This window comes from Puntigrus tetrazona, chromosome 8 (genome assembly GCF_018831695.1).
Source record: "Puntigrus tetrazona isolate hp1 chromosome 8, ASM1883169v1, whole genome shotgun sequence".
NCBI lineage: Eukaryota > Metazoa > Chordata > Actinopteri > Cypriniformes > Cyprinidae > Puntigrus > Puntigrus tetrazona.
This window is the reverse complement of record NC_056706.1, coordinates 15,238,571-15,251,970: the sequence shown is the minus strand read 5'-3', so window position 1 is coordinate 15,251,970 and position 13,400 is coordinate 15,238,571. Positions and strand designations below refer to the sequence as shown.

Below are 13,400 nucleotides of genomic sequence, written 5' to 3'. Positions count from 1 at the left end.
ATTTCTCGCTGTACCAGGAATACAGTGTCTCAACATTCCAGTAATTCCCCGCTTTCACAGACAGACCACATTACCTAATCCTAAAGATGTCATCCATACATCCTGGCGACACCTAAGTCTGCTGCGTCCCTCTGACTAATGCCATCAACATGCTCCAGCACCTACTTAAAAAACCCCAGCACGCTTCTCTTTCTTATCCCTGCAGCTCCAGCCCCACAGCCACCATCAGCTTACTGAGCAAATACATCGACCTCGATGTAACGAACTTCACATCTGTTTTCCATTGAACCTCGTGTGATTTTACACCTTGCATAGGTACGGTTCCACAGGGCCTTCATAATGACTGGGAATTAAAAACACCTTTCTGGTCAGATCTTAATGTTATGAAGTTACAATCATTAAAACCTTTGTGGCATAATGTTGATTACCACCTAAAGTAATTGAGATTTGTCCATTGGTTTCTTTTTAAAAAATTGCCAAAATAGGGGGTTACAGTGAACAGGGCAAGTTTTAGAGGTTTTAAAAGCAGAAAATAAGATTGCATCAAAATGACAATTCTGGGCTGAAAGCTGTTTAAATCGTAATTTTTACAGTCCTTTTGAGGTTTAGATTATGTTGTCATGGTAACAACGTTGTAAAATTGGATATAGCTTCACATAGAAAATCTATGTTTTTCTTTTTTCACACTAAAATCATGTTAACCTGAATATTATTATTATTATGTCTTATGGCTGTACTATTGAAACGCTGGGTATTGTATTAAGTAATGTTTACAGAATGTCGTCATTTACTTCCATTGCGAGTGACTCATGTAACCCAGATTTTTGTAACCCAATTGATATTGGTCGAGCCAAACGGATATTAAACCTGGCAATATTTCTTTAGAAACTTTAATCAGTAAAAGAGAGTCTTATCTCCAGTTACTTTTACCATGTGACTTCATTGTACTTCTGGGTAGTTTAGCCTATTCCGCAGCTACATCAAACACCCTCAAAACATAAAATGAGGCAGTAGATGCCTTAATTTATGCAAAATCCATCAGAATGAGATCGAATGTGTCTCGTTCATAACAGAGCACCGGTGGCTCTTGCTGAAACCGCGCTGGCTCTAGTTCTTGTTCAGGGGAGTTAGAATGAGGTAAGAGAAGTCAGCTGGGGTGAATTTTGACACAGCTGAAGCCTTTTATAGATGGCTACATCACCTCACCAGGGCCCATTCCTTCACAGCAAGAAAACTTCATCACTCATCAGGACATATTTTTGCCATTTATTATGTACTTTAACAACACTGTTCTAAAAGCAAAAATGTCGGTTAAAAATACCACATCGTTTTCAGTTTCACGAGACAGGTTTTGTGACACTGTCATAAGAATCTAATGAGCACATTTGGTCTGTCCTCCATTTTTTTGCAAATCTGTAAACAAAACACCAAAATAAACAGAAAACTGGGCACCATTTACAAAAAAATATGTACCAGAATTGTTTAAAAATTTTTGCACCTCAAGAACCAGGACAATTTCTGTCAAATTCTGGCATATGTATCATCACGTCCATCCAAAATATTGTTATATTAGCATATGAACTATAGCGTATGCTATAGTATGAGAGGTAAGACAGAACTGATTATTATTTGCCTACCAGGCCGTGACAGGAGGTATCGGTTGCCCATTTCTGTTCCAAGTCACCAGGGGTGTAGGACTTCCACGAACATCACATGGAAGGATGACCTCTGACCCAACCTCAGCTGCCATTTTAACCACTGCCTGTGAGCCGTCAGCACCAACAATTCTTGGTTTGCCTGTTAAAATGAGAGACTCTTTGTACTTCTAGTGTACTGCTACACTAATTGTTTTAGTAAGTCATCCATATATTCCTTACTGTTAACACTGAGATGCATCTCCCTGCTGGTGTAGCCCACAGCACTGGTGGCGGTGCACACGTAAACCCCTGCATCCTCCGCTGTGGGACTGGGGATGTACAGACTCCCATCAGCTGCCTCAAGGGGTGCAGACACGGGCCTGTTTGAGGGATCTCGACCCTAAAATAACACGAAAAAAGAAATATAGAAAGCAGCGTGACAGAGATAAAATAACTGGAAGCTTTAAAAAGCAAATTTCTACCACAGATAAAAAAAAAATGAAAAAGATCATTGCAACTTTTATCTCAGAAGTCTGAATGATTTTTTTTCTTTCTTTCTTTCTTTTTCATCTCGCACCAGAAACAATCTTTCAGCATGGAATCAAAAAAACTGTAATTACAGCTTTCTAGCCTACAATTTAGATTTTTTTTTTTTTTTTTTTGCTAATTTCGATCTCAATATTCTGGCTCTCATCTCAGAATTGCCAGTTAAAACCAGGTTATAAGGTAACTGTGAGGTAACTTTGTCTCAAAATTGCGAGAAAATATTCTGAATTGTATCACAATTACCTTTTTCATTTAAAAGCTTCTATTTGAAGTGATTGAAACTGGTAGCTGTGCACATTAAAGTTACAAATGGCAACACCTGCTCTTAGTAAATATACAATACCTAAGTATACTTTATTTTACTGTAAATGAAACAAACAACAACAAAAAAAACATTTATTTTTATAAATGTACTTATAAAACAGATGATGCAGCTATTGGGTTTGACATGTTTTCTCAGCGTTTTCCAATCGCAATTAGGGTTTGTGGTGACCTTCATGGACATTCAACTTGTAAATACAATCTTTCCGACATGACTTGAATGCACTATTGGAACGAACATCTTGTCCGAAACCTCTGAAACAGCTTCTCATGTTACCGGGAATCAAGCATTCCTCCTGCATATCCCCCAGCCCCTTTTTGCTCTGAAACAAGATGACTTTAGCAGACCTTCTTTCATGTGACCAGAATAGCAATTTACATGCCTCGAGTGAATACTGCGGACAATACACCCCCAATCTATCGTTTTGTGAAAAAGCGGTGGAAAACTTAACCTCCCATGACAGGGGCAGGCGGACGTGAGCATACATTCATTTGAAAGCCGATTGGGAAACCCATGCATCAAAGACGAACGGGCTGCATCAGCACTTCTCCTGCCTCTATTATGCTAAGTTATTCCAGCTAACTGTTTAGCAAGGTGCGATCTGTCACTATCCGTCACTGCCGGGATGCGGACACAGCCAGAAGCACCATTACTGAAAAAAAGACCACGGTAAGAGTGATGTACCTTGGACCAGACGATGGTGGGTTTGGGGACCCCACTTGCTTCGCAGGACAGGGAGATGGGTGTGCCCTCGTTGGCTGTGTAGTGCAGGGGACCAGCCTTGATATCAGGAGGGGCTGCAAAAGTAGGTCAGAAGAGCAGCTGTTCACAAGGCCTTAACAACCAGCGGTTCACAATTAGAACTTCACGCCAAAGATACTTCACAAGGAATCCAGCTTATCGCTTCTAAATATGAAACTCTAATATTAGCAACTATTTTAGCCTCATTAAAGACCAGATGGATTACCGCAATGCCGAATGTCCCGCAAAATGATTTTCATTACGCGTATTTTTGGTTTGGTTTCCGCAAATAACAAAAACAATCTCATGATGAGATGCGCGTCACTTGAGAAGCGAATGTTAAGTCACAAAACATGAGGGACTGATTGAAACGTGTTCTAAAATCTTTCTTTCTTCCGCTATCTCCTCATTACACTCTTGCTATCATCACACCAGTCGGTGAAAACGACGGATATCAATTATACTGGATGATAACAGGCCTTGCCTACTAACCGTGAACTTCCACGGTGACTGTGATATTGGCTGATCCCGCGACGTTGATGGCAGTGCACACGTACGTCCCAGCATCACCTGCTCCAGCTCTGTCTACATGCAGACTGCCGTCACTCCTCAGAAAGACTCTTCCTCCGACACGCGCCTAGAGATCATACACAACAAAGAATAAGCGCAAACAAAACACGTCTATCGTCTCTGAATTTCATTTTCACACCTAGTAAGCATCTCTCTCGTCACTCACTTGTTTTCCATCGTGCGTCCAGACCCTGTCGGGAAGAGGAATGCCGTCTAATAACATACATGGAAGGTTCAAAGGCTGACCGATCATCACCGTGACAGATGGTGCACCTTGAACTAATAACGGGGGTTCTGCAAACAGGAAAGATAATTACAGTGACAGTTTATGGTGATAATATTTGTGATATCAGTGAGATGAACGATATATTTTCATACCTAAGCCAGTAACAGTGACTCTGGCTAGAGCCTTGATGGATCCAAACTGGTTTTTGGCTTCGCAAACGTAAACACCTTCATCATCCACCCAAACACCTGGAGGGAGCAGAAGAACACTGATTAGAACACAAAAGGACTCTCGTAATTATAACCACCTTATAAACATGTCATTTCATACTTTAGTCATTACCAAACCATTAAGCTTAATTATAGTTCGCTGTTAATAATGTGTGGTCGCCACATATGGATGTGTTTGTGTGTTTTTTGTTTTTGGTAACGGCTTCAGTTCATTAATAAAGTGTTGTCTTTGACCTTTGTATCAAAGTGAGAATAAAAACAACATACAGAACATTCAGTCAGGAATGTGACTAGTTCCGCGATATACACAAATTATAACCTACAATGTTTTTCTAATGTCTGTTATTTTAGATGTCATATAGTAATATAGATGAAGCGGCTAATTTATAGCAGATATGCAAAGTACTATATTAGTTATAATCAGATAAAAGAGATGCTGAACGTATTAATGAATTATTGGTATTGGGCATTTAATTAGGAATGCTCATTTCCAAACAAATATAGCACTAACATGCAAAATAATGTTACTAAAAAAAATAAATAAATTACTAAGAAATATTACACTTATTTTATATTGTATTAATTAAAATATTACTTAATATTTTCCTTTATATTATATAATTATATATTAATATATATTATATATATATTAATATATTCAATATTAAAATGTAAAAAGCTGTAATTGTTGCATTTTTTCCTATTTTTAAAATTGAGATTAAGGTAACTTAATTAAAACAAATTCAAATGAATGAACAACAAACAATAACGATAAAGCATTATACTACTACATTTTATTATAAAACTAAAATCTTAAACTAAGATCAATTTTAGACTTTCTGAAGATAACATATAATAGGTATGTATGTATATATGTTTGTATATATATATATATATATATATATATATATATTCTTCACATGATCTATTGGAATTAAATCCATCTCTTAATGATGAACATTTTTTAATGACACACATATGTAAATCTTTTTACAGATCTAAATAATTAACCATTAAAGTTTTAAATTGGTTGAAAGCGCATTCAGTTCCTGGCACTATTGCCGCTTTTGCAATGCTGATTTTCTTGTATTTACAGCCCAGCCATTAATTCCATTGTGATGACAATCCTGACTTCATTAGCGGTTATTCATTCTTGTTTGAGAGCATTACGCACTCACTATTTTATATGCAACTGCTCATCTCACTTAAAACAATGAAGCTGTTATGGATGTTGTGCAACGGTCTGCATGTGTGAAATTCATATAATAGTCATTTGCAATCACATTAGTAGCTGCTAAAATAGATTTAAACATTATAAATCAGTGTCACATGTGCACACTACATTTGTCTGCAAGTATGCAATATATGAATGATCTAAAATTTTCAATCATACACTGCCAACCCAAAGTCTGTAATAATTGAGATTTTTGCTGTGTTTGATAGTCTCTTATTCTCCAAGGCTGCATTTATTTGATCAAACATGCAACAGAAATGGTAACATTGTAAAAATGTATTAAAATTTAAAATAAATTTTTGCTTTTTTAATATAATGTAAATTGTCACACAATCCTTCAGAAATATTTCAGGATATGCTGATTTTCTGCTGAAAAAAACTTCTTAATATTGCTTATTATTTATGGAAAAGCTATGATCCACTATCATTCAAAAGTATGGGGACAAATTTTTTAATGACTGCTTTTATCCAGCAAGAATGCAATAAAATAATCAAAAGTGACAGTAAAGACATATAATCTTACAATCACAACAACTCTAATATCATATATTTAACATAAATGTTCATCTAAGAATCCCGAAAAAAAATCAATCATTGTTTTTACTATTAATAAACAGCAAAAACAACATTGATAATAGTTAAAAATTATTCTCCATCTATTACAAACGTAGCACTAATCTAATCACAAATTGAATATGTGAAAGATTACGTGACACTAAAGATTACTTAAAGATAGCTTGTCATTACTGGGACAAAAAAAATAATTAAATAGATAACAGTTATTTTATAATATTCCACAATATTAGTTTTACTCTGTTTTGATCAAATAAATGCACCCCTGGAAAACATAAGAAACATTACAACATTAAAAAATAAATAATTATTCAAAACTTTTGGCAGTGTAGGCCTATACAAACACTCTCAAAGGAAAGGAAATATGCTTTTAGTAACCAGGTTATCCAACACCAGATGAGTCCAATAAAAACATTATAGCCTATAAACATTTAGAGCTCTGCTTTGTCCATATGTAGCTCCCTGTCCTGCCAGAAGCTCCGGTGTTGGCTCTAGAGGTCTGCGGTTTGACTTTTACCCTGAGAGGGCCTGGGGTGAAGAGACCTCCTCACAGCCCACTCTCGGAAAGAAGAAGATCTCAGCTGTACTGCTTCTATTTCCTCTATCGCAGCAGTTGGTTTCAGACCCTCCCCTGCATGTCAACACCTAAAATAACATCTTCACTAGCCTCTTGCGGTCCAACCGTGTCCGTTAGATCCTCTCGTTTAGTATCTGGGAGGGATTGTGGTAGAAAGGATTGTGACCTCCCTAAACATCAAAGATAGATATCTTACTCTGGATGTGAAGGGCACCGGAAGGCAGTTGAGAGGTGCCGACGTGACCGGATGACTTGCCAAAGATGGGACGTCCGTCCTGGCGTCTCCATGTCAGTGAAGGTGTGGGGAAACCACGGGCGATACATGGTAGAGTAATGTTATCACCCACACCGGCTGTTACGTCCACAGGAGACTCAGAGAACGTTGGAGCAGCTGCAAAAAAACAACAACTTTGTTTGCAAAAAGAGTATATTTATATATATATATATATATATATATATATATATATATATATATATATATATATATATATATATATATATATATATATATATATATATATATATATTTTTTTTTTTTTTTTTTTTTACTTAAGCATATAGTAAATATTTAAAAAGAAAAGAAATAACCAATCAACAATTATCCCTCTTTACAATTTAACAATTACAGTTGTTATTATTATTATTATGATTGCTTTTTTTTTGTTAAATAACTAGTATTATTATATTACTGTGTTTTTATTTGGTAACAAGTAAAAATAAAATGTAAACAAAAAGTAAAAAAAAAATAATAATTCAATTTAAACTACATATTTTGCAAAAGCCAACAAATGTATCAGTATTTCTGGGGCCCTGGAGTTAAGACAGTGTAAAAACTCCTCAATTACATCTGAGAACTAAGTGGAAAATTTATAGATGGAAAGAAATTGCTTTACAACCAATATTAAACTAAATTAAATTTTATTTGCAACATATTTTATCCTTTTTCCTTTCACACATTATATATAGGATAATAACTATGACTTAAAAGTGTGTCATCTTTTACAATATTTTTTTTTTCTCTCGTTCCATTTTAATGTGCAGAAACAATTAACTGAGCAAAGTTTAGACAGATTGCTTTTATTTGTTTTTAGTTTATTTGCATATTATGACCAAGTAAATATTTTATCAAGCAGCGGTGCGAAAACACCTGTTTGATCGACCAATGGCAGAAAAATGAAGCATTCTGGGAACTAGAAGATTAATCAGTCGTAATATATAACAATCACTATTTCTGCAATCACGCTTAGTGTTGCTAGTGGTACATATCGCTTTTAATGTAAGTTCTATATAATGTTATGATCCGATTCTGAATCACTCAAGCATGCTCGTAAACTGGCCATGAGCTACTGGGAGTCTGAGAATCCTGTCAGGAGCTGTTAAAAGTCCCATTAAAGACACATTCCCAAATATCAAGTAAAACCCAAATTTCGCTCTCCAAATCTCACACTTCGCAACAAAGCGGGGAGAACATTTCCACTTGCGGTTTGGAAGCTCATGGGCTTATGGGTGTGTTCTGCTTAAAATCAGATAGCTCTGTCCAAGGTTTTTGATTCATGCCACGAACTGCATATGCTTCAAAGTTTTGGAAAAGCAATAGAAATACTGCGACAGTGAGCTCAATAAATAAAAGCCCACATAAAATGAAACTGTTCCGTATAAAATGCACGGTAATATTTATATCGTGTCAGCTTGTAATGCAGCTGAGGTCTCGTTCTCACCTCCCACCTGTAGCATGACCACAGCAGAGGTGGACCCAGCAACGTTTGTGGCCACACAGGTATAGTCTCCAGAATCCAGTTCCTGAACCCCGCGGATCCGCAGCGATCCACGATGGACATCCTGCTCCGCGAATGGAACTGTTCCCAGATCCAGATCCCCTGAAGACGGATGGCGCAAGAGTCAAAGCAAACATACGCCGTTGCTGTGACAACCTTCTACAAGAAACGCAATATCCTAAACGCCTTCTAAAACCCAGAAAATTAACAGCAGTCTCAAAAGCATGAAGAAATAGTATCATATGTTGAATGTTGATGCTTAATCTTTTTTACATTTGATTTAGTCTGTTTGACACATTATTTTTGGCATTTTGCATGTTATTTATTGACTCAGATGATATATGTTAATTAATTAAGGTGTACCGTGCTTACCTTTTTGCCATTTTACTAATGGAGGAGGAGTGCCAGAAGCCTGACATTCAAGATTGGCATCTTCACCAGCAATGACCATCACCACCTGCTGGGCCACAGAGACACTCGGAGGCTCTGAGAAAACAACAAGTGCGAAAGGAATTAGTATTCACGATAATCAATGTATTCAATATCTACCTGAATGTGGTTGTGTGCAGATATACCTTCATACAGAATTAACTGCATACTGCCAACTACTTCTTAAATATAGTAAGTGTAACAGTATACATTATTCTATCTTATTTTATTTAGTTGTCACATGACCTAATTGCATTGAAGATTTTATCAAGCAAGGCGACTATTTTTATCATTAATAATAATACAAAAAGCTTCTTGAGCTGTGAACATGATTTCTGCAGGACCATTTTTGAAAAGATTTTCATTGTAGATCCATATCCAAATGAAATGAATTTGATTATTTTATGATTTAAATTGTTCTGCAATCGCAGGAATACATTAGATTTATTATTATTATGTTTTTACTTTTTTTTACTTATTAAGCAGTTTTGATTAACGCTTTTGATATAACGTTGCAAGGCTTAACAACATTCAGCAGACATATCCGAGGGTCAAACAGTCTAATAGAAACAGATACATAACGTTTAGTTATTTTAAATTCAAAAGGTCTGCCAGCAGCTGGAATCCCATTTATTTTTTACGCAAGCTGTCGTGTCACTATAAAAGTCATTGTCAGTTATATATCTATAACTCAAAATGGCAGAAGAATGGTTTACTATGCACAAGCTTTCCATCGACAGAGCCACCGTCTCCAGAGCCCACCTGCATAACTGATGCTGACAGACTGAGAGGCAGTGCCAGCCTCGTTGGTGGCCAAGCACGTATAGTTCCCAGCATCCTCAGGGACAGCTCCTCGAATCTTCAGCGTGCCAGACTCAGAGATGCTCGTTCTGGAAGCACAGCCAGGGTTATATTATCCCAAGACTGCTGATGTGATGATTATATTACAGAGACAGTTGTGTTGAGCGCTTTTCAAACCGAACCGTGTTTTCTTTCCATCAAACTGACTTCTAAACGATCGCAGCATCGATGTCAGATTTATTCGGACGTCCTGACCAAATCTCGAGTATTAATGGTTTGCGGACAGTTTATTCAAACAAGGAATCAAACTGAAAATGATCCATTTTAGGAAAGTAGATAAAAATAACCATCTCAAATTATGTGTGTAGACGTATGGTGAGAGAAGGGAGGGGGAGCTGGTCGACTACCGATGGTGGTTGGACAGAAAGATGTTGCCATGGCTCCAGAAAACCTTTGGAGGAGGGGAACCAGATGCTGAACAGGAGATGTGGACCTCTGCACCCAGAGAGAAGCTTTGTGTCTGAGGGGAGACAACCACAGATGGGGCCTCTGTAAAGGAAACAGAAATAAACTGTGAATCATCCTATACTTACAGTTCATCCAAAAATGAACAGTCTGTCTTTATTTACCCTCTCTCATGTCGTTCCAAACCCATACGCTGTTTTTTTTCGTTGCATGGAACATAAACATATCTATCTTTACATAGATATGTTTACACTTCGTAGTAGGATTGTGCACCATTCAGAATTTAACGGATATCCCCCAAAATTCAGATTTCATTCTTGAACTTGATCAAAATTAATTTTCAATTATGCCCATTCTGAATGGACAGACTGATAGATAGATAGATAGATAGATAGATAGATAGATAGATAGATAGATAGATAGATAGATAGATAGATAGATAGATAGATAGATAGATAGATAGACCTGATTTTTTAATACTTTTTCGCTGAGCAGGAAAAAAATATTTGGAATTACATGAGGGTGAGTAATTTTAGTGAATTATTGCTACACATTACTTGGCAGAAATCTTTGAGTCTGCAGGCATCATGGGATAATGAAAGCTCCACACACTATAATAGTATAATAACGCTGGAAGTCTAGCTGCACATGTTGAAAGTTTCTCACAGTGAGATGCACTTTATCGATTTGTTTGCCTATTTGTCACCGAAAGGACCCGCCAATTTAAGATTAATCTTCCTTATTCGAAACATGCAGGGCTTAATCTTGCTGGCCGTGTAGAATCTGCGCTGTGGTTTGGAGGGTTGTAATGGAAAGCACATGACGGTAGGACTCGAGAGGCCGCAGGAGCTGAGTGTTTGACCAGGTGCTGCACATTACCTAGGACCACCAGCCATACGACGGCCTGGCTCTCTCCGTGGGCGTTTGTGGCTCTGCACTGGTAGGGTCCGGCGTCCTGGCTGCGAACCCAGCTGATCTCCAAAGAGGAATTGGCCAGTACTTTCACCCTTCCTGAGCGGGATGATAAAGCAGAGCCCGTCCGGTACCAGGTCAGGTTGTGCCGCACAGAGCCTTGAACCTGACAGGACAGCACCGCCACTGTTCCCGGGAACGACGTCACATTCACGGGAGGATGTAGAACAGGAGGGGGCTCTGCATTAAGAGAAATGATCGAGAGCATGCTTATAAAAAGACATTTGAGGCAACAAATCTCTGAGTTTAACTTTGTCATAGCAGTCAAATACAAGACTTTTGGCTGTGACTTACAATTTCATTGCAAAAAGCCTTTTTCACTGAGAGTTTCCTTTAATTCTGGAGATTACACCCTCCTTAGCAAGCTGAAGCCTTGTTTATATTTTCACATGACCCTCTGCACATTGTGTGCGCGGATCATAACACTCAAGAGGCATTTATACTTGATATGTTCCATGCTGAACTGTTCTCCGCAACAACAGAAGGCAGCATGCAGAACATATTAGCTGAACCAGCAAGTAGTATTTTTACCTTAACTGAATTTCACATTAACCTAGCCAGGAAAAAAAAGCATAATGTTCACTAAAAGGTTTTTTTTTCCTGGCTAGTTTAATTGCTAATCTAAATTACATTTCTTGATCACTAGTGTATACTCTGAATTAGACTCTTATTTTTTTTTTCATACTTATTTAATATATTTAATATTTAATATTAACTGCATTTAATATATTTCATAATAATCATTTTATAATTATTTTATTTATTTTATATGAACAACTTCATATTTCATATTTAATATTTGCAATTTGACATATGAATTAAATATACTTAGATTTATCATACTATATATATTTATATCAATAACTTGATATTTTGTTTTTATTTAAATTTAGTAATAAGCATGCATGTCATTTATTTTAGAATAATATTTTTTATTTAATATTTAACATTGAATATTTTAAATACATTTATTTATTATTTACAAAAGCTGGTTTTGAACATTCATATGTTCACACCTTCTTGTTTTAAGGAGGTTTAGATATTTTTACAGTGTCGCAAATGTGCTGCGCTCTGTGCTCATAAAGTTATAAACGGAGCACAATGGTTTAAAACTGAAAATGTGCGTTTGAATGCAATAGTGTAGTGAGTATTGAAAAAAGTACGTAAAATGTGTGTATCCATGCAGTACCTCTGACAGTGAGTTGCGTGAGAGCTCGTCCCATGCCTGCAGTGCTCTGGGCCACACACTCATATGCTCCTTCATCACTGCCTGAAGCATGGGGAATTTCCCATGATGCTTTAACTGAAGACCTTCAATTACGAAAAAATTAGCAGGTTTAAGTGATGAGTCCAAAAGTGCACCCTTTGATCACAAACATGCGTTTAACCTGCACAGAAATTCACTTGTGAGCAAGAATGGGGTCAGCAATGGAAAGAATTAGACTGAAAATATAGCGTTACCGATTACAAATGATACAAACCTATTCAAGCACACAGAGATGGCAGCAGGTGAAAGGAAAAAGACAGTCTGATGTCACTAACAACTGGCTTGCATAGAATACCTTTCAGTGTAAGTCAACATTATTTCATGTTCAAAAACTAATTCAAAACAGAGTGCCCTTTATTGGAAAGAAGAAAAAAAAATTCTTTCATTTTTCAGGATGATTTCTTTTGTGTGCGTGCAGTGCACACAACCCCTGTTGTTCATATTCATTCCAAGATTAATATGTCAGTGTAAGCTAACAAATCCTTCTTAGGCTAGGTTTGAATTTCGACTGCAAATGAATGCCCTGTGTCAGCAAGCCGTATCAAACGGAGCAAGAAATTGTCCAGCAGATGTTCACTTTAACATCTGCTCCGTTATGTTTACTTAGGGCCATATCACCGGAGAGAAAGCCTGCAAAAGTGTTTGTACATGTTTGGGTTTACAGAGATATGAAGAAGAAGGAGATATAAGAAAAAGACAAAGGGGAGAGAGAAAGAAATATATAGGATGTGTAGGTGGAAGAAAAAAATCTTCTTTCTACAATATGGTACTGAATTTTGTTTTCTTTTAAAATAAAAGAGAAGTACAGACATTTAACATCCTTAAAAAAAAAAAAAAAACTACTTATATCAGATTTCCGATTAATATTTTGATTATCAGGAATATCTAATAGTACCCAAAATATAAAAACATGCATTAAAAAAATAATAATAAATCAAATAGTACTGAATTTGTGCGACGTGTGAGATACAAAAGAAACAGAAACAGACAAAAAAGATGGAAAGGACCATATAAAAAGGTAAGATTTGAGGAGAG

The 13,400-nt window shown here is 36.6% G+C and overlaps 1 protein-coding gene across 1 annotated transcript in view; it reads right to left on the bottom strand.

Moving 5' to 3' along the window:
- The window catches only part of hmcn2 (hemicentin 2), a 72,338-nt gene that overhangs the window by 45,518 nt on the left and 13,420 nt on the right, over window positions 1–13,400 (bottom strand). Inside the window, exons 10-22 of the mRNA XM_043247695.1 lie at window positions 12,288–12,409; window positions 11,006–11,278; window positions 10,069–10,210; window positions 9,623–9,750; window positions 8,804–8,917; window positions 8,375–8,533; window positions 6,853–7,047; window positions 4,195–4,290; window positions 3,983–4,110; window positions 3,739–3,883; window positions 3,190–3,302; window positions 1,878–2,037; window positions 1,638–1,797 (exon numbers count right to left, since the gene is read on the bottom strand). Coding sequence (XP_043103630.1) covers window positions 1,638–1,797; window positions 1,878–2,037; window positions 3,190–3,302; window positions 3,739–3,883; window positions 3,983–4,110; window positions 4,195–4,290; window positions 6,853–7,047; window positions 8,375–8,533; window positions 8,804–8,917; window positions 9,623–9,750; window positions 10,069–10,210; window positions 11,006–11,278; window positions 12,288–12,409 — 1,935 coding nt within the window. The remainder of the gene's footprint in view (window positions 1–1,637; window positions 1,798–1,877; window positions 2,038–3,189; window positions 3,303–3,738; window positions 3,884–3,982; window positions 4,111–4,194; window positions 4,291–6,852; window positions 7,048–8,374; window positions 8,534–8,803; window positions 8,918–9,622; window positions 9,751–10,068; window positions 10,211–11,005; window positions 11,279–12,287; window positions 12,410–13,400) is intronic.